This window comes from Trachurus trachurus (genome assembly GCF_905171665.1).
Source record: "Trachurus trachurus genome assembly, chromosome: 15".
NCBI lineage: Eukaryota > Metazoa > Chordata > Actinopteri > Carangiformes > Carangidae > Trachurus > Trachurus trachurus.
Genome location: NC_139906.1, coordinates 7,697,677 through 7,719,074, shown reverse-complemented (window position 1 = coordinate 7,719,074; position 21,398 = coordinate 7,697,677). Strand labels below are relative to the sequence as shown.

Here is a 21,398-nt window from a genome sequence, read left to right as displayed (position 1 = left end):
GCTGTTAAATATGGTAGCTGACACTGAAACACCGCAGGCAGGACAAAGCTTGGTCCATGCCAAAACTTTAAGATGCAACAGAGATAAGGCATCTGACGAGCAATTTAACGACTCAGTTAATGAGGTGGAAGAGTGGAGCACACCTGCAGTTCCTCCAGTGCCAAACCATTTGTAAAACTTTTTCCCACTTCACCTGAATTTTATGGTACTTTGGATCAGAGTCGTTTTACAAAACTGCAGCCCTGCAGCTGGCGGCGACTCGCTGACCAGACTTTTCAAGGACTTTCCAGGCCCAGTTCCCTCCAATCCAATGACCCAGAGCGGCATAGTTAGACACACATTAAGGTTATTACTGTTACAACACAAAGACTTTTTTTACAATGAGAACTAGCAGCCTCACAGAGGCTCAGAGGCAACAATTAAAAGCGGAGACTGTGACCTCAACAGAGAGAGAGGATAATGTGGTATCTATCTACTCAAAAGACAATTCTAAAAAAGCATCAAAAATCAATTTCTACTTTTGTACTGAATGTATAATTAATGACTGTTTTCAAATTCACACACATATATAAAAAGAGCCGTCGCAGTGACAAAACCACAGGTCAGAGGTGAGAAAACCCTTCCCTAATGAGGCCCCACATTGTAAATATATTGATAATATTGAGTCTAGTTATTGACTGTTGATGGCAGTAAATCTCTAAATACTGCACTATGTAACAATGAAGGATCTTTAAAGTCTGTAGTCTCATGCATACCAGGTGAATGTCACAGCTGTTAACAAGTTAACGATCTCCCCCAATACTGAGAAAAACATCAATTTGTCACATCACAAATGAGAGAAAAATCATTAACACATTGACGATAACCAGAACCAGAACCAGATGTTCCATCTTCTGGGTCGTGTTTTGCAGTAGTAGAAAAACTAATGCAGATCACGTTAAATGTGATAAAGATGATTTTTCAGCAACATCTGCTCAGCTTTATGACTATGTCAATAAAAAATATCACTGCCACCATCATTACACGTTAATTTCTTGTTGCTCCGTGGAAGGAAACATTGTGAAATATGCACAAGCAAAGCTCTGCATATTTATTGAAGTGTTGTGCTGAGCTCAAACACACTAAAACACAGACTGCAGCTAGAATCGTACAACATAACTTGTACGGTAGTGAGAATATTTGGCAGTTTCTTAAAGTGGTGTCCTGATTCCTAATTAATTTCATCATAAACTAGGTGGTCAGTAGTATATTTTTACATGCTGATTCTAAAAAAAAAGAGAAAATAAACATCCAGCTATAATTCACATAAATGTATTGCAAGCACCTAAGGTAAGGGGGTGTAAGATTTCACACTATTTAATCTAAGTTTTGAAGATCAGTGAAGCAGACATAGCCGACTCAGGGTGTGAACTTGAGATTGCAGGTTGAAGCATTGGAGTCTGTCCTTCACACACAGACACACACACACACACGCACGCACACACACAGCTTCAGTCACCACTTCCGAAATGTGTTCGTGTGAAACTTCTGCAAAACTTTCCAACAGGTGATTGTGTTTCAACAACTCATCGGGGCAGAAGCCGTAACGCAATGAACTGTGAGTGCAGAAGTGCCGTTGGCAGTGAAGTGGTCACGTGTCACTGACCTGCACGGGCACTCCCTCACACACACATACACACACATACCGTCTGTCTTCGATGTTTATGTATAATTTAGGCTACTGCAGTGCCAGTTAAAGTTAAATGAGCACACGTGATGGGTTGTTGTAAAAAAAATCTGTGTTGTACAAAGAACCAGCTGGCCTCAGGACGGCAACAGCACGGGTAAAGAGATGCAGTCATCATCACTGTGAAGAGCAAGTGTTCTTCTGCTGTTGCAGTGAATCTGAAATAATTAGGCCCCTCTTGTTGAACCCACTATCTCACTCTTTCTCACCAAGGGGCTGGACAATGTTTTCTGCTGTGATTGGACTTAATGGGGAGAGCCTGAGGAGTTTCTTGGCTGAAATGACAAAACGTAAAATGAGTATGAAATGAGCATTAGTCACCTGCTGTGACATAAAATCACATTCTTGTTAATCTCACTAACCAGTAGCTATACCAGCAGTTTTTGGAGACGTTATACCAATAAATGCACTGGATGCACAGTTATAAAAATGATTTAATGTCTTTCAGATAATGCATTGCTCTTCCAGTCGTTTTGTTCCTTTTTATTCCAACACTAGTTTGCTGGAAAAGTTTTCAAATAGCTTGTTCAAGGGCACAATATCTGCTGTACTTTTCCTGCCAGGCTGGTGATTAAAGTCTGTGACTTTCTCTTCACCAGCCAGATTCTCTAACCTTTCCAGCATTGCAGCCATGGGGGTTTCAGTTTTCTGCCTGTGTAGATGGGATGAAAGTTAAACCTGGCAATTTCAGAGTAGAAGAGATTTCCAAAAGAGAGCCTCGCGATTTGGTGATCAAAATGGTAGAATAATCTATGCAATATAGGGGAAATGAGGGGGGAAAAAAGCTGGAATGAAGCTCGAGTTTCTGAAGTTGCCGTGGATCTGAAGTAAACTGCAGGAAGTTTAAATGTTATCACTCCTCTAAAAGAGAAGAGGGGGAGGGTAGAGGCACGCTGCCAGATGCTTAAACTTAAATCTATAAAAGGTGGTTGTGCTTCTCAAGGTGCTACTTATGTTTTTGAATGCCCTTGTCCTAAATTAAATGTGGGTGAGCCAGTGAGCACACATTGAGTAGGACATGCATCAGTGAACACAAGCACACTTGATGCCTTCCCTTGTTGCTTACAATTTTCCTGCATGGAGTGCTGACACGTTTGCGAGCGTTAAGATTCTCCACCATACAGATCAGGTCAGAGCCTCCCAGCAGGGGAGGACACTACAGAGAGTTCCCGCACAGACCAGAAGCTCTGTGGATTTTAAATCTGTGTACCACACCATCAGGAACTTGAGCTGGACTTTTTTCCTTTTTGGTTTTATTTTCTCTGTGTGTTTTGCTGCTTGTAATCAGCGAGTTTACAAACACACCTATATTGGTACGTTGGAATTTGCTCTAAGGGCAGTTTATTTATTTTCTGTTTACGATACAGTATGTGTGTTCAGTTATGCACTGTATATTTTATGCAAATGGTATATTGAGTTACTGACTGGCATTGTCTGAAAAGCCAAGCTACAGAAATCCTTAATTCACAACTAGAACTACTGTTCTGCCTTGTGGTTGCACACCTCAGTGACCTCCACCAGATCAAGCTACAGGAAATACGGCCATGTCAACCTTTACTTTTGACCGTTCATCACTAAACTTTAATCACTTAATCCTTGAGTCCAAGTGAGCATTTGCACCAAATTCCCTTAAGGTGTTACCAAGGTATCTCCTTCATAATATTGAGATGGTTGGGCAGACAACCTGATAACATAAAAACGCCTGTGGCTACAGCTGTTGCCAACAGCAACACACAACTTGGCATGGGCATTTCGAGTGATTTTCTAACCGAGTAACCTAACCTGGTCTTACTCGAGTAACCAAAACTTTAATTAAAAATATAATGACGCAGAGGGGAAACCTTTTTTTTTTTCAGTCATTAGCAGTGCTTATTTAATAGTCCAGACTACATTTTGGCGACTACGCTCCTCTCTGCCTCGCATCGTCTCAGGAAATAACTTGGAAGGTTTCAGAATGTTTGTATTTTCTAGCAGACTTGATGATACCTATCGTCTCCCTCCCTACGGCTTTCCCCAAGGGAACCACCACGGATTCTTGTAAAAGGTTTGAAAGTCCGCGGCTCGATCCAAAAATGCTTAGTTTTACACAGCAGAAAACCATGTTGTTTTATCCCAAACTGTTTAACACTACGAAAAACCTGAACCATGGCATGATTATGTACCGGTAGTTTGATCCGACGCTAGACTGTGCTCTAACGTGCCATTTTTTAAATCCTAGGTAATAATTCGTAACCGATTACCGTGCACATGCCGACACACAACCCACAAAAATATCAACATGTGCAGGTACATTTAAGACTGGCAGATTACAGGCTGGAAACATTGTTTTTCAGCATTCATGTAGTAATCCTCACAGCTCGGCAGCTGTTAGACAAACAGTCCTTGCCAGAGAGGCATGCTGGGAGGAAGGCAGGCAGCTCAGAGCGAAAACAGCCAGACCTGTCTGATGAAATACAGTCTGATAAATGGCACCAGGTCAATTTAGAGGCCCCATTAACGTCAGGCAACATACGTCTAAAATATCCTCCGTCAAAGTGCTGGTGCAGAGAACATTTCGGTTTCTATTTTCTCTTCATCACTTAAATAATTATCACCGACAACCTGAGCTGAACGAGCCACCAGTCTGGTATAGCCTTCTGCTTCAAAACCAATGTGAGGAAATGAAATTCAACATAACACACTGCAGCACAAGATGTACAAGACTCTCCTGGGTCCACAAAGGTCTTGAGGAGTGGGAGGCATGGTTCACAGATTAATTATTTCAGTTACTGTACCCGTGACTGCTTTCATGGTCTTAATTATAGATCCTTAGATCCCTGTATTATTATTACTGCATGCAACATCAGGAAGTTCTTCACCCCTGAGTATGAGGGTTTTGTTCAAAATGTCACTCTGGATGACGTCATCCAAATACCAAAAATATAAGGTAAATGTACAGGACATACACTATTGATGCTGCTCCTTCACTCTTACTCTCACCCTCCTCTTATTAAATCTGACTTAAATGATGCATTGGCAGCAGGAAACAAGCCACAGTTCATTGCTGTATATATACACGTACTGTATAGATCTAGTCACCTTGGCAGAGCAAATGTACACTGAGCAGCTCTTGTTCAAAATGTGGACTGAGGTTGTGCTAGTTTGAAACAACCTTTTATGGTTGAGGTGTGATGATTATGCTCATGGCTGTCCATGACTCTTAAGGAACTGTGAACCTGTAAATTGTCTCATTGTTGTTGTTTATTGAAGTGGAGGAAGATGCTCATCAGCTTGATTTAACTGTAAACTCTGAGGGGACTGCTATTTCAGTGAGATTATGAAGCAGATGATACGGATGGAGAGATATGGGAAGGGAATGAGAAGATAAACAAGAGTGTACTGTTGGAGCTCACTCCTCTGGATGAGTAATGTTTAAAACACATGTCATGCATGTTCCAAATACTGAGAGTCCTCAGAGCATTTTTCTGTCCTTAATGCTTTCCAACCTGCAGAGCTTTGAATGTGAAAGCTGACAAGGTGGGGAAGACTAATGATTCACAATATCTGTGTTTAGGCCAAGGGCTGTTGGCCTAACACTCCATTAGCAACCATAACACTCAGTCCTCTGCGCGCCTCTGAAATGCTTCTGCAGCATGTTAAGAGTGTGTTAAAACTGGCAGGCTGAATGCGAAAATGTTAAGAGTGCTTAAAAATATCTCAGAGAAAAAGCTAAATGGAGCCAACAATTCAAACCAAGGGCAGTTGACTATCCACTGCATAATGTTTGCGTTTCCACACATGATTATGCACAGCTCGGAGTCGGGTAGTATGTGTGTAATTTCCTAGATAGTTGCTCACGTTGCGCATCTCAGCAGCTACAGTAACATAAGTTCATTACAGGAGCATGTTGCAGCACTACTTTCAACATAACTCGCCTCTTTCTGTCAGCCACTGCACCAGAATAAGGTCATGGTTTTACGGGAGATTATCTTTTCATAAAAAGATCATTTCTCATGTGCACAGTGAAAGAGAACAGGTTCTCTTATTGCAAAATCATGTTTACTGCTTTTATCATTCCTGTGGTACTTAGTGTAACAAACAGAATCCTAACCCCATTTTTGGCTGGTCAAGTAGTTGAGTGCGTCAAACTTTGCGTTCCTTCACCACAAACATCTTTTTTTTTTTTATTGTACTACTTTCTAGTCCACAGTGCCCTTGTACTGCAGCTGCACGGTCACAAGAAATTGTGACCGTGTATCCACACAGAGCCTCACACACTCTGATGACTAAAATTCATGTCACTCTGACCCTAGTGGACACTGGCTCAGAGGGATGTCTAAAGTTGACCCAATGTGTTGTTAATGTGCACGTACAGCTGTAAGAGGAAGAGGGTGAACTTGGGAAACATAAATCAATTTCAAAAGGGAGAAAGAAAACTTGCACAGCCCTGGTGACACAAAATAGACTGGGTTAACAGACTGGCCCTGATTTCACATGGTTTGGGGGCAGAACTAAATTTTTCTTTCATAAAAATATTGGCAGTTGCATTATAAAAATCCACAGCACACTGGTCAAGAACAACTGGTATAACAGCAAGATAATCACTACTCCAAAGCCCATTAATAAAAGCCTCAGTATATCAACAATAGCAACAAATTTCATGTGAGCAGCACCAACTGCTGTGTGAGTAAACGCCACTCTGGTGAGCACCAAACAATATAATAGTATGAAATTATTTCAAACATAAGAAAACCACCCTCGTTTGGGATTTCCCACAGTTCAAGTAGATTTGCAGTCAGTCCAAAATGTGTCAGAGTCAACTGTGTTTGTGCAGATCAGATAGAGCACTGATCTGTCAGAGTCTGATGAGTCAGGGTCAACTGTGTGTATGATGTGTGTTCAAGTCGGTGCCAATCCAAAAGACTGGCACAACCCTACCCCAAGGTAGATAGTTCATCCATCTGTTTCACTGGCCATGTACGTTCAGCTTGCTGGAAATGGAGCTGGAAGTCTGATCATCTGCTGGACTTGTTGGATCCTCTTCACCTGCCCTGCATTTACAAACAGGCTGTTATTGTCTGTTTTTCTTTTCATTATATTATATTCTCATATTATTGAAGTTATGCTGTACAACATCAATTTGAGTGAGGATAAAATTCCAAAATATAATATGTTACTCTCTAGTTCAACTTCCAAAGTTATTTTGTTCTAACAAAAATAAGGTTAATGTTTGACACATACTGTACACACATACAAATATCCCATAAAATAATTCTATATTAGAAAATATTCGGGTGAACAACAAAAAATCCTATTTACGTTAGCTACGTAACGTTAGCCTGTTAAATATTAAACCTACGCACCCTAACGTTATCTCAGTAAAACCAAACTTACATGATGTTTCCATAAAATTTCAACAACTGAGTGAGCAATCGTTTTGCTATTCTGAGCTAAAATAGTTACTCTCTTTCAGTAACATGGCAAATATTACGATAAAACTTACATTTTAGCAGCGGCAACTGAAAGAAACCAGAAAGAAACCAGGTCGCTTCGTTGCTACAGTCTATGGTTGCTACGCGTTTGTTGCTACACGTACGTTGCTATGCTAACACAAAACTACGTAGCAAAGAGCTGAGAAGAAGCAAGCTCGTGAACTTAACAGGTCAAGTGTAACTACTTCCGGTGGTCTCACGTCTCTCTGCACTATTTTTTATTTTATTTTACGGTTTATTCAGTAAAACTCGAGGTCTGAGCCGGTTGAGTTGATGTAGTATCCAGCCAAGCTCTGTGGACCACGGAGCAACCAACCGCTCGCAAAAAGCAGTGTTAAATACAGTAAGTGACAGATGAAACAAAAGCTAACGTTAGCTTAACCGTTAAGTCAAGACACGGAAATATAAATTGAGTAGTTTATAACTTTATTCCTTTTTTTCTTACCAGTTTAGATTAGTTTTTAAGTTGTGTTACGGTAACTGTCTCGCTGGGGGTTGATGTTACAGATGTTGCAGAGTATGAAGTTTCCTTTGGTGAAGGTGTAAACCTTTACAGTATGTGGCTAAAATAATGTAAACAAATCTGTTCTTTGACTTACCATGCTTTGACTTCCTCCACCAAATTTTCCTGCCAACCCTCTGCTTCCCTATACTAAAAATGAAGACCTGTTAGGTTTTTAATAATGTTACGTTATTGGCTTATGACTACAAATGAAAATCCTCATTGACAAATTTTCTCTTTAGTATCCTCAGTTGTTTCCCTGAATAGTGTGTTTTGTTTGAAGATAAAGTGCTCAGATGTTGACCTACTGAAGGCTTGCAGACCAGGATATTAAAATTTTAACAAGGACTCAGAATTAAAGCAGGGTACTCAAGCTGTTAGGCTACTAATTTCAGTTTTCATAAGCTTTATATGTTGTTTTATTTTGTCATTACAGCAAATTTAGATGTATTTGGCTACTGGCCAATCTTACTGTATGCTTTGCTTGTCATTGCATAATGCCTCTGACTATTTATCTTTTTCATAGCATCAAGCACTTGGACTTTGATTTTCCAAGTATAAACAAATGTTAAACATATCACTTTCTAATTGAAACATTGCTATTTCAGGTTTTCAAAGCATCTGTGAACAACTTTTTAACCCATAATGATAGTCCATCCATAGCTATTACTGTAACACTGATTTATTACTCATAGCATTGTGCAAAGAAAACACAACAGTGAACAAAAGCCAGATAAAAGCCAAGTCTCATGAAAGACAGACAAAGTCAGACTTTCTGGGTAAGTTCCCCTCGATGGGCAGAAATGGGATCAAAGCAGTGAGGCCAAGTTTGATTAAATCTCAACTAAACAAGATAAAGACAGCATCGGATCTTTCATTTATATAATCTCACCAAGATATGCCTCAGCTCTCAGTTAAGCATCTGTTATCAATGGCGAGATTCAGCTGAAGACTCGACTGGCTTGTTCAAGTTGGCACTGTAGTGGATTACAAGAATAATTCAACTCATTTGATAAATCAAACATGAAAATGCTCACAAATGTATATATGTTTTTGAAGACTACACATATCTGGTTTGTATTTTGGATATGTGCAGTTGTGTCAGTAAATCAGTTCAAAAGAGGGCAAAGATACAGTACGGATATACTGCAAAAATCACTAACCATCCGTGTGTAAGAGGTATGAAAAGCCTCCTCTGATGTCACTGATCCACTCCACCAGTGGCCAGGTTGTCTCATTAATGTGCTTCCTCTCCTCCGGCAGTTAGGACACAATGCATTAACTCTGCAGCAGTTTCTCATTATAGTTGAAAAAGCTGTTTACACAAGGCTAATATAAGGCCTGATAATGGAGGATTAGGCTCCAGGAATCTCAGACATTCTCATTTTCAGAGCTGAAATTGAAGAGGGCCATTCTCATTGTGAGGCAACTCGTTGTGCAGCGAAGGAGCACAGTTTTCAGCAGCAGCGTCTCATTTTCTGCAAATTATGTCCTGATTTTTAATCAGCTGTTCCTCCTTGTCTGCGGTTTACAGAGGCGTGTCACAGTCCGCTGGTGTCGAATCTGCTGCCATCATCGTTCAGGAGCTCCTCACAGCTGTCCAGCAGCCACGGGCCAGGTTTTGCCAAGCTGAACCGGAGAGAAGGTGAGTAACAGTAACTACAGCAAACTGTTATCGTGTTATATCTATAGTTTTTAGTCCATAAATCCGTGTGGTGAGGTACTATAAAACACAACACATTTACAACACCAGCACATTTATTATGGCAGGGGGATACACCCCTCAAATTGTTTGTTTATTGGCAAATCTTTTTAATACCGGATCACATTTTACACAATATTGGTGATTTTACTTATCAAAATTTAAGAAAAGAAATGTTATACAGCATTTGCTTAGGCATATTGAACTATATAACAATGCTTTCCATACAAACTTCTAATTAAATGGTTAGCCAATGCTCCTCACTGCAGATACTTCACTAGTGCAGTTGTGAGTTATGCTCATGAATTACTCAGAGACACTGCAATGATAGCTGACCTTGAACCAGGTTGCTCCACATCTTAACAGCAGGATGCCAACACGCCATACGATGTTTGACGACATACTGATGTTCAGATTTTCCGCTTTAAGGTAAATTAAGAATCGGCTTCACTGATCACCCAGGGAATAGATGTTACTATTCATAAGAAACACATGACTCCTCGTTCTTACATGTCAGCGAGGCCACAGTGGGATCTTTCAACTATTCCATGTCTACCTCAGCAATACTCCCCAGTATTCACATATAAAATTTAGCAGTTTAACATCAATAAATTATTGCCGCATCCTTGTCTTCCTTTCTTCTCGTTCTTTCTTTTCTTTTATCTCCTGTGTTTTCACCGGTTGTGCAGAGAGAGGAGAGCACACTGCCTATTTGCCTCCTTTTTGTGCCGTTTTTAAGGTGAATATATTAGACGAGAGCATCACATACTCGGCAAAAGGTTTGTGTTTGTCACAGAAATAACTGACAAGTAAGTTGACAAGTTGTGAAAAAAACACAAACTTATGTGCTGATACACAGAGGTGTGAGAAATAACACTCTTTTTTGTGCACTCTGGCATGAAGAGTTGGCTGCTTTCCACTAATGCCAGAGACACGTATCGGATGGAAGCGCTGTGATATCTTTGTCTTCGACGCGACAGAGGATCTGAATGATTTTCACCACCTGGGAGACTGCAGGAAGCACAGCCAGCAGGATGCTGTTTCCTTGGTGTGTTTGATGGCAAAAGCTGTGAGCAAACACACCCGCTGTGTTCCCTCGCTTCAGTCAACCTGCTCTGTCTGTTTACCGATCTGAGTTTGATCTGTGTAAAGGAGTATCAGATGCTTCTAAAGAAAGATCAGATGCATCTGAATGGCAAAGGATGAGTTGTTGTTTTTTTTCCCCCGTACAGTTCAAAAATAGAGAAGCAAAGAGAGGAAGTAATGAAACAAGATGGAAATTGAAGATGTGCTTCTGATTTTGTGCATGTTTTATCTGGCACACGCACAAAGAAAAGATGATGGTAACACCGTAGGTACTCTGTCAGCATCACTCAGAAGTTAAAGGTGTGTTGTTGTATGGATTTATGCATAGTATACGCACACAAACATGCAGCTGATACAAATGCAAAGTTAAACATGCATGGGGTGTGATAGAAAGCCAGTGCAACAACCTGCTTATGAGATGTAACGTTTGAGCTAAGATTGTTCTCTGAAACAAAACCTCAGTCTCCTCCGTTTCAAATTGGTGAGGCTTTAGCTCATTACTGAGCCTCATCAATGATTTCTTGTTAACAATACCACCTCACAGGTTACAATGCCTTATTAATTCTCTGCCTTAGAACTGAATTGGACCGATCAGTAAATCGAATTCAGTTTTCAAAGCAACAGCACACACACTTTAAAAGGAATCCACAATATAACAAAATGCTTAATTGCTGTAAAAAATGCAAAAAAAAAGTGCTCTGACTGCTGAATCCCAGCTGTTCTTTGTAGAAATCAGACCGCTGCTCATTTACTCCTCCTCCAGCTGCTGCTAATACTCCTCATCCTCTACAGTCAATCTCTGAGGAATTGCTTCATTCAGAGTTAATTTACAAGCAAAATGAGCAGAGACTCGCACAGCTCAACGCAACGCACTGCTTCGTTCAAGGGAAACACCAAGCTTCCTCTCAGCACTCTGCAGTCTCGTTGAACTATTAGCCTGCACATTAACCTGTGACATTGACAATTGATGGAGTGCAAATTTCCCCAGATTCCTCAACTGATAGTCTGGAGTGGACTGTCCTTGATCAATTATTGATTCCTCATTGAAAGCTTAAAAGATGCATGCTTCTTTTTTACTCTTTTAAAACTGAATTAAAGCAGTGTATGTGCTTTGTACAGCATGACTCAAGTTACTTATTTGAATCAGAAATGTAAGCCCTCATGTGTAGGATGAAATGTCTGACTATGATATAGATCACAGCCATATTTTTTCCAGAAAAAGGCATTGCAATCAGACTAATTTGGCAAATGCTGTAATCATATATAAACTGTGATTAGAGCGCTTTGTCAAAAAAAAAAAAAAAAAAAAGAAATCCCTTTTTTATTGCAATTGCTGCCTCTGCTCCAGCACTGCCAGCAGTAAATAAATGGCCCACAAAATGAGAAAAGACTTTTCAGGAAAACATGTAGAGAATTCAGTGAGACTAAATATGCATTGAAAATCATTGGTTGTAGCTGAGAGAGCTCAACACTGTCCTGCAACTTCAGAGCACACATGCAAATAAAGAAAACATCTTCATCTGGTTAGATGTCTCACATAGAGCCAGCATATTATCTTAATAATCTTCTTCAGAACAATGTGAATCCATTTCCAAAATCACTGCATTACATATTATCCTTGTGTTACAAATAATAATGGCGGTAAAAAAAAAAATCCTTGTGAAAGTGCTGTTGGATTTTCACTGCAGCGTGGTTGTCATTCTGAATTCTCCTTCACATCTTCCCTTGACCTCTTGACATTTTCCATCGAGGTCAAGGAGACGTTGTTTTGAAGGGAGATTATTTTGACTCCTTGACCTCTGCCTTGGTTGTTCAATGCTTTTGTGACCTGTGAAGTTATTGGAGTCACCTCCTCACAAGTGTTTCTGGAAAATGAGCTGAAATGAAAAGTTTTTTTCCCCTTGTTGTTTGTGTATTCTTTAAAAAAAAGAAAAGAAGAAGACAGAGTATTGAACAACAACCACATCAATTTTTTGTGTCCCCACACTCATCTCAGCAGCTTGCGGTACATTTCTGTATTTGCTGATGTCAAATTGATGAGTGTCTCTTTCTTAATTTGCACATGTTTTGTCTATTAGCATGTATGCCCTTGAGTTGCATTGCACTGATTTATCTCAGCCGCCGTTCAACAAGCTACTGTATGTACCAAGTCAAAGAAATAATCAAGTATTCACAAAAACTGTCAGACTCATTATTGTGCATATTGTTTTCTACTGCCTGTTGACAATTTACTAGATGAAGACTATTTAATTCTGGCCCGACAGAGACTTTAAGTTACAACTTTGAGGTTCAGACTCTCAGTTGTGTAATCAGACATCTGCCTTAGGGTAAACAACATCATCTAATGACTATGAGTCTCTATCTCTAGATCCTTGCTTGTGAAGTAAGTAAAAAATTTTCCCCATGACATTGAAGGTCTGATTCTTGCACTCGGCCTTTTGGCAAAAAAGTGAAACTTCTTGCTCAGACTCTGAGAAGATACAAAGGCTTATGCAACCACCAGGTTATTTCTCTTTATGTTATGCCGAAGGCTCTTGCACAACCTCGAACACTGCTGATACCAATTGTAGAAGCTGACAGAGGGCCCAGATTCAAGAATAATTTCTAAAAGAAGCTTTTGTCATAGACATTGGTATTTTCCTTCTTCTAATCTATGGCTGTCACCAAACAAGAAATTACAATGATAAAAGGATGAGACGGATCAGGGGGTGAAATTATTGAATATGTCTGGAAAGTCACCCAAAAGTGATTAAAATCATCATAACATCTTAACTTTTATGGCCTGTCAAGACTTATTGGTCTAATAGTACATTTATCTTTGTTATGATGGTTCCCATAGTTCTTCTCCAGGCATTTTATTAGTTGAGACAAAGTTTTAGCGTCAACTTATTGTTTCCCTGGACCCAGACTCTCCGCTCCATCAATGGCAGCCATAGTGGAAGTGAAGGCAAATGGTGTTCATGGAGATAAGATTCAGCATTTCTCTATGGGTTAGATGTTAATGGTGAGGCATTTAAATAACAATTGGTAAGGACAGCAGCTCAGAAGATTGTGCAGGGAAGACCGGGGACTAGTTTGAGATGCCCTGTGGCGGTTTCTTGCAAACAATTAAAAATTCTGTTCTGAATTGTGTTTGTGAACCATAACTTGACTTGTATCCTCAAGGTCAAACAAATATGTTGTGCATTTCTTTTTCAATAGACTGTTTATTTTATTTTATTTATTTATATTCACTCCACCATTATTCACGACCATTTTTCCCCCACTCAGAGTCCTCTACTTGCTTTTAGTGGTGCCCTGCTAAGTTTGCTGGCATCATCAAGTGTCAATCAGCAAAACAGAGTGAAAACAAGGGCAGGATGTGAGTCACGTTGCCCACATGCTAATGCCCATGCATGTCCATGATAGATACAAACGAGGACCCACCTACTAAAACATTCTGCTACTAGTGGACAAAAAACGCTCACGATACCGATACGGTTGGGTGCCTAAACTGTGGGAAATTAGAGAAGTTAATGGAATTAATAAAATTTAGAGACAGAGAAGGTAAAATAAGAGCCATAAATGTTCCTATCACCGTCACGAAATTACTTAGGGTCACGAACATCCTCACAAAGGTAGAAGCCGTAATGTAATCATATAGGAAGGTGTTCTTGCAGCGAAATGTCACTTTGATATGACTCAGCACTTTGACATGCACATAAATACACACACACACACACGGAGCTTTCGGTGTTTTAATTATTCAACACATCTTCATTTTATGGTCCTGTGCTCCGGTACTCAGATTATATGAAGGTCTGCTATGAGCTGGCCACTTTTAATATTGTATAAGGCTGGCACTGTCCGCCATAAATGCCTCAGCTGCAGTTTATATTATGTGCAGAACAGTCCTTAAGCTACAGATTAAACCCTTTTGACGGTTCCAAATTGAACATCAAAGAAAGACGTTGATAAAGCCTTTGTGCTCAGGGCTTTTAAACTATGGAAAAGTTTGTGTCTGATGAAAGACATTAGATAGTAAGATTTGTCTTCTTTTAAAAAGCAGTTGAAAAACTATGGATTTGCATGTCTGAAAACTTTTTTTTTCATCCTTGTTAATGCGGTGATAGTATTTTAAAGGATTCAGCAGATCATATGTTTTAATTAATTTTTTTTATTCCCCTTTGATTTTCTTGCACGCTTAACTTTCCTGAGAAAAGTGCTCTACAATTATTATCAGTGTTTGTTCATTCCAATCCAGTTTTTTTTTTATTCAAAGCCCAAATATGATTTTTTTTTTAATGTTATGTTGAGAAATAAAAGTCAGCACTTTGTTGTTTGTGGGTTCAAAGGTGTTTCTGTCTCCCTGCACCAGGTGCTGGAGGTTGGTCCCCTCTGAGTTCAGACAAGTACCAGTGGCTAGAAGTCGACCTGGGTGGGCGGACGCAAATCACCGCCATTGCCACGCAAGGTCGCTATGGCAGCTCCGATTGGCTGACGGCCTACCTGCTGATGTTCAGCGACACAGGACACAACTGGAAACAGTATCGACAGGAGGACAATATAGGGGTGAGTGTGTCGTGTAAGATAAAACTGGCAGCTGTGTTGTAGATGTAACAAACATCAGTGCTATTGATTCATTAGCGTTAGTTGGACGGCGTTTTTTTTGGCTGCTGTTCTGTCAGATGCAGCCAGCAGAGACAATTGGACTTGTGTTTTGACTCGTCGTAGAAGAAACAGCTCAATTTAATAACGTTAGCCCACTGATATCTGCGTGTGCCAGGGAGTTGTGAAAGCATGTGTGACACTGTGGGCACAGCACGACACAACAGAAGTAGAATTGACAAGAAAAAAATCATCACTCTGTAAATTTCCTTGGTTTTATTTTATTTATTCAAATCCACCAAATCTAAAGGAATTAGCATCTCTTTTACACATACGATTCTTCTTACATGTTATTTTTTTCCTGTGGGAACCCTCTCACCCATTGTGTTAACTGCATTATATTTTGACGGTAGGAAGAGACAGTCGAAGCAGCATTACCTCCCAGCCCCTGACACATGCGGAAAATTCTCCCCATTACAGTGGCACTGTGACAAACAGCTTCAGTTTAAAGTTGATGAGACGTAAGACTCTCACAGCGAGGGTAAAAGTAATGTCAGGCTAAGACTTCTTCTGAGAAAGAACAGAAAGGGGCTTTTCACAGCTTAAAAGCTTGTTGATTTCACACTCAGCATAAATCGGGATAAATCCGCCGCATGCCTCAAAAGTCCCTGTGAAGCTCCACATATTAGCCAGCCTAGTTTATTATGGCTTTCGGGGAACAGAGTTGACTGCTGAGCTGCTTCGTCGGTCACAACTCCTCCAGGACCGCTCTTTCCTGTAAGCTCAGGGGCCAGAGTTAGTGAGGCTGAGTAATGCTCTCGTCCGCTAATTTTCTCCTCCTCTCTCATCTCCTCTCCTCTCCTCTTTCTCTCTTCATGTCCGCTACAAAGGATGTGAAAAGGGCAAATGTTGTTGGAAGTATATCCTCTTCTCACCAGGGGATATAGCATCCTTAAGTGTCAATGGGGAGGTAAAGGGATTGGAAGGACATCACAGGTTTCCCTAGGACAGGAGAAGGTGCAGATTCTGATAATGAGCATCATCCTGAAAAGCAGATATGGGTTCAATGAGAACAGCTGGAAACTGGAGGTAGAAAGTAGGTGTGAAATTTGAGATTATACATATTGGATATATTTACCCTCACTGATCCCTGTTTTATTTTTCCTCCTCATACAAATGAGGTAGAAGATGCCACACGTGTCTATGCACCAGCACCCATTTTTAGCAGCACCTGAATCAGAATTAGATGACACTTGTTTGCGTAAGTTGCAGGAAGTGTCAAAACACTTCCGCACAGTGAAATCAAGGAGATAATTTATAGTCCTAATAATTAGCAATGTGATGTTTTCCAAACTTAAACTGTGATAGTTGCTTTAAGTGGAGGACGCACACCAGATTTCACTTTCCTGTATTTTTTTGTCCATTTCAAACCACTTCTCTTTTGTGGAGCAGTTCACACTCTTGCAGAGGAGGCTAATGAAAGCGATTGGTTGCAACAGAGCTAATAAGCTACAGGAGCTTCTTCCCTTTACCTCAGAGATCAGCAGTGCTGCACAATCTCATATCAAAGTTCATGAAAGTTGAAGCCCATGTGGATTTGCCTCTTCAAGCTGATCTATATGATTCAAATGGACTTAGCAGTTTTGCTTTTTCTAAAATCCTAATGAGGTTAAACAAACCTGATATTTCTTGTATCTTTGGGGCACTATACTGTAAGAAAGTGTACTGTCATATTGTATCTGACTCTCTACTCTTTTTCTCAGACTTTCTCCCAAACCTGCAACTGCTGTCTTATGTTCCTTCTCCCTCTCTCTCTCTGTAATTAAAGTTTCTCTGTGGAGGATTTAATACCTCTCCGACTGAGGTCGTATTTCAAAAGCCATGTGTCTCAACTTTATGAGAAACTGTTTTTTTTTTGTATCCTCCTCTGAAGGAAATGGACATTTTGTTCGAGGTTAGGACAAGCTCGGCTGTTCCAAGTTGTCAGAACATTTTAGAAATAAGGATACAAAACATGTGCATTGTTGATAACTTCCAGGCTCATTTATCATCACAGTACCAAACTGAAAAGCTTATCTTTACCCACCACAGTGGAGAGGTCAGAGGTCAGGGAGGGCTACAGCACAGCAGGCTGGAGCAAATGAGTGAGTCAGTCAACATCCTCCATCTTAAGAGAGACATCGGTCTCAGTGCCGTCCTTCAGGCACTTTCCTTCCTACCAGTGCAGAAAGTCTGCACTTTAATTGTTGGATGAGTTTATTTGCATCTAAATTAAAAACAAGATAATGAGCCACCACATAGATTAAAGTTTTAGAGCAAAGAAAGGGAAAGAAAATGTAGAAGTGGAGTTCATTCAGGGGAAAAGATTAGTTACAGAGACTGAAAATCAAACAAAAATGTTGTTTTATTATGTTTAGTTTAGATTATTTTACTTCTTTGTAACTGTGAAAAGAAGTAGAATTGCCTAAAACCACCAGGGACTCAAAGAGAAAGGGTATCTGGTTTATATAGAAAGATCCAAAGAAAGGCTTTAGATCAAATCCATAGTAAAGGTAAAAGAAAAAATATCCAGAAAGAGTGTGAGCTTAATAAATGTTGTTCTCCACAGACCAGGTGTTTACCTAAAGGTTTAATATATATAAAACTACACCTAGCGCTTCACAAATCTAATTTTCTACCTGATTGAGAAAGCATTCACTGGGAGCATGGCCCTATCTCCACCATATTCCCTTCATTAAGAGGAAAGCCAAACGCATCACTTCCCACAGAGACCTTGGGGATTGCGGTTCAACTTCAGTGAACAGATGAAAGAACATGTTCGCGTATTTAGTCATAAGCTCGACTACAATGAAGATCCAGAGGGAGAAATTTCACCGTTATCTTCGCGGTGCTGCCTCACAAGCTAATGATGGACAGATGCATGGATAGAAAGCCAGAAAAAGGAGGTGACTCTGCTGCTGCTAATGTGTTTTCCTTCAGGCTTTCCCAGGTAACACCAACGCAGACAGTGTGGTGCAGCACAAGCTCCAGCATCCGGTGATCGCTCGCTACGTCCGCCTCCTCCCCCTGGACTGGAATCCCAACGGTCGGATCGGACTCAGGCTGGAGACCTATGGATGTCCTTACAGTCAGTTCTGCCTTTGTTTTCTTTTTTAATCCCCCACTCACAGGCATAAACCAAACTATATTGGATACTTAGAAAAATACAGATTAGTTAGCATTTTAGCAAAACTGGAATTAGCCCAGTGTTTTGTTTTGTTTTTTCCCATCCCAGTGGGTGTTTTGGATTATCTTCTATGAGCTTGTGTCTGTTTTCATTTCATTCCTGTTGATTTGTTGTTCATCCCACAACAATGCTATTTTTCCACAGTTTTATGACTATGTCAAACAGTTTAGATGCTTTCAGGATTACATAATTAGTCAAGCACCACTGGTGATACATGATGGCATTTCCATAATTGGAGTTGGCATTCGCATTGCTTTATTTTAATAAATCAATTTGTCATCTCTCATCCATCCATATCATTTGGCATTTTTATCAGTCACCGAGGCTGACACAAACAGGAGGCGGGTGACGTGCAGCATCACTGGATTACCCAAAGACTCCTCGTTTCTGGTGTTTATCTTTTCGAGCCTTCTGGTCAGGGGAAGTGTTAACAGTGAGGTGTGGGTGCTTGGTCAACAACAATATAAGAACATACTAGAATTTCATTGTTTATTCACAAAATGTTCCTCCATCATCTCTTTTTTTGCATCCTCTGTCAACATCGAAGCTGTTTTGCAGTTGTTTTGTTTTATAATTTAAACTTGAGGCACGACACACTGCACAGGTAAAACAATGAAATTCAATTAGCATGAAAATATCTCACATTTAGAATAGAAAAACAAGTTATGACACTCAATGCATGAAACATAATGATGAAAACACATTGTTTTTATAACCTTTGTGCAAGAACCAATTATCTTTGAAAGTGCTATTTGCACAAATACTGTATGTGTGTCAACAATTTAGTAACAGCTCAGGGAAATGGGATTGAATTCATCTCTTAGGATGTTGGTGATACTTCTAAAAGGTGATGAAAAAGTGAAAAAAAAAACTTCTTTGACTTTAACTTTTGAATGATTAAAATTTGGGGGATTTTTGCTGTTTCCTGCATCGCTGTCGGCGCTTCAGGTCCAAAAGCCCTGAATATAATAATTGTTGCATCTTAGCTGACATTTCTAATTTGATGCTTCAATAGCGACACTGTAGGCAGCAGATTTGTGGTGTCAGCACAGCAACACTCACCACCAAGATGGGCGACAGTAGTGTATCTTTTTTTTTTCTTTTTTTTTTAGACTGATATGAAAGATGCTCTGATGGTCTGTAATCTGCTTCTCATGTCCAGACATTTAGCTCAAAGACCAGCATCGCTATCAACTGTCAACTGTCTGCATTTTAGTTCATGTGCACTCACTCACTCACTTCATATTCTTCTTGGAAAAACCTAATTTCGTTCTCAGCTCTGGACAGAAATTAAATTAAGTCCAAACTTCAATATAACACAACCCCACATATGTTCAATCTTTTTTTTTTTTTTTTAAACCAGAATAACAAAGTAGATGAGAATGCAGACAGATAAAGGAAATGCAAAATGCAAAAACTCATTCAGTCCATTAGATTGCACAGTTTCGGAAAACTTTTTTAATCCATTCTCAAGATGTTTATGGAGAGTTGTTATAAATGTATCCACCAAGTGAATCCATCACAGCACCAAGTAATATGCACAAAAATATACAAGTTGAAAAAGTTTTCTTTTATTAATCAGTCCAACTCTTTAACGTCTCTGTGTCGTAGCGGCTTTCTGTCATTTATTCAAAGGAGAGGCATCTTTGTTTGTTTATTATGAGGTGAAGATGTAGAGAAATTATTTATGATGAAATCAGAGTTGGACCTCACTCCGTCGTCTCTGAATAATACACTGACAGCTCCTCTGGAGGGAGATGGAAGAAATATTTGAGAAAATAACTGCAGATCTTCAAGGACATGAAAGAGTCTTAACTCCTGTGAACATGCATGACTGTTCACCTCCTGTTCAGAGCTTCAGCATTTATCCACATGGAGCTGTTGTGTTGATTAACGTTCTTGTCCAAGTTGCATCTATGAAGCAACATTTTCAGCACCGGAGCAAGCAGAGTGATGTTTATTATTCAAAAACTGAATCTTGACAGATATTTGATTTTAAGTTGTGTTCTCCTTGTTGCTTTTTTTTCCTTTTATATCAGTCATCAAAACATTTCCCACAGTCCCTGCTCAAATCTGTGTGTATGCACATTTGTCATCACACTCTTAAAAATATGAAATTGAATTTTATTTTTCTGTCAGTCTTTGATATTTCTCTGTCAGGAGATTCATTCGTTTGCACCAGAAGTAAACTCTTCATTTAATTGAAAAGTCTACAAGCAGGACATTCTGACTATGTATAATATCTATTGTTTAAAGTTTACACTGTGTGGTTCTGTTGTTTTGTATTCAGACTCTGACGTGGTGAGCTTCGACGGTCACAGCAGCCTCCTCTACAGGCTGAGAACCAGGCCGAGGCAGCCGACCAGGGAAAGCATCTCCCTCAAGTTCAAAACCCTGAGGAATTGTGGGACGCTGCTTCATGCAGAGGGACAGAGCGAGCACAGCCTCACCCTGGAGCTAGAGAAAGGAAAGCTGCTCCTCGTCCTCCGCAAAGGTAAAGTGCTGAAATCATCGCACATGCAATGTCATAAGCACTCAAAGTCATACTGATGCTGCGTTACATTATTAAACAGATGCCTTTTTTTTTTTTTTTTAATTAAACGAGCCAAGTGGACTTTTCTTTTATTCATTTAGAAATGTGTTATTTATGTACAAATGTGTGCTTTGTAGAAAATGTTCAGTGATTATAACGTCAGCCATATCACACATTACTCTTTAGTTTCTGCTGAGAGGCAGGGAAACATGTGACCATTCACTGATTGTGATAACATAACATTTCTTTGTTGTGATTGGTCTGGTGGTTGTGAGTCTGACATGAAGTCTCAATAAACTATGAGGTGGTTGTTTTTACTGCTCTCACAGCAGTTTAGTGGCAGAGGGCTAAGTAGCTTGGTGTTTGCTGACCACAAGTTTCTGCTCTTATGCTGATGCCATCTACAGTACTTATGCTACAGTATGTGCTGTATTTGCAGGGAATTAAAGGGGCATTCCTCTGCTTTTATACAGTGCACATCACATTCAGGTGACTCGTCAGCACTCCTCAACCTTTTTTGAAATCAGTTGTATAATATCCTCTCTTGACCTCTGAGTGGGCTTTC

At 39.9% G+C, this 21,398-nt stretch overlaps 1 protein-coding gene across 1 annotated transcript in view; it reads left to right on the top strand.

The window, feature by feature from the left end:
• The window catches only part of LOC310998190 (contactin-associated protein-like 4), a gene marked incomplete at both ends in the record, with an annotated part of 66,400 nt that overhangs the window by 8,504 nt on the left and 36,498 nt on the right, over positions 1–21,398 (top strand). The window contains 4 exons of the mRNA XM_083988126.1: positions 9,234–9,344; positions 14,845–15,038; positions 18,054–18,201; positions 20,591–20,794. Of these exons, the coding sequence (XP_083844252.1) occupies positions 9,234–9,344; positions 14,845–15,038; positions 18,054–18,201; positions 20,591–20,794 (657 nt within the window). The remainder of the gene's footprint in view (positions 1–9,233; positions 9,345–14,844; positions 15,039–18,053; positions 18,202–20,590; positions 20,795–21,398) is intronic.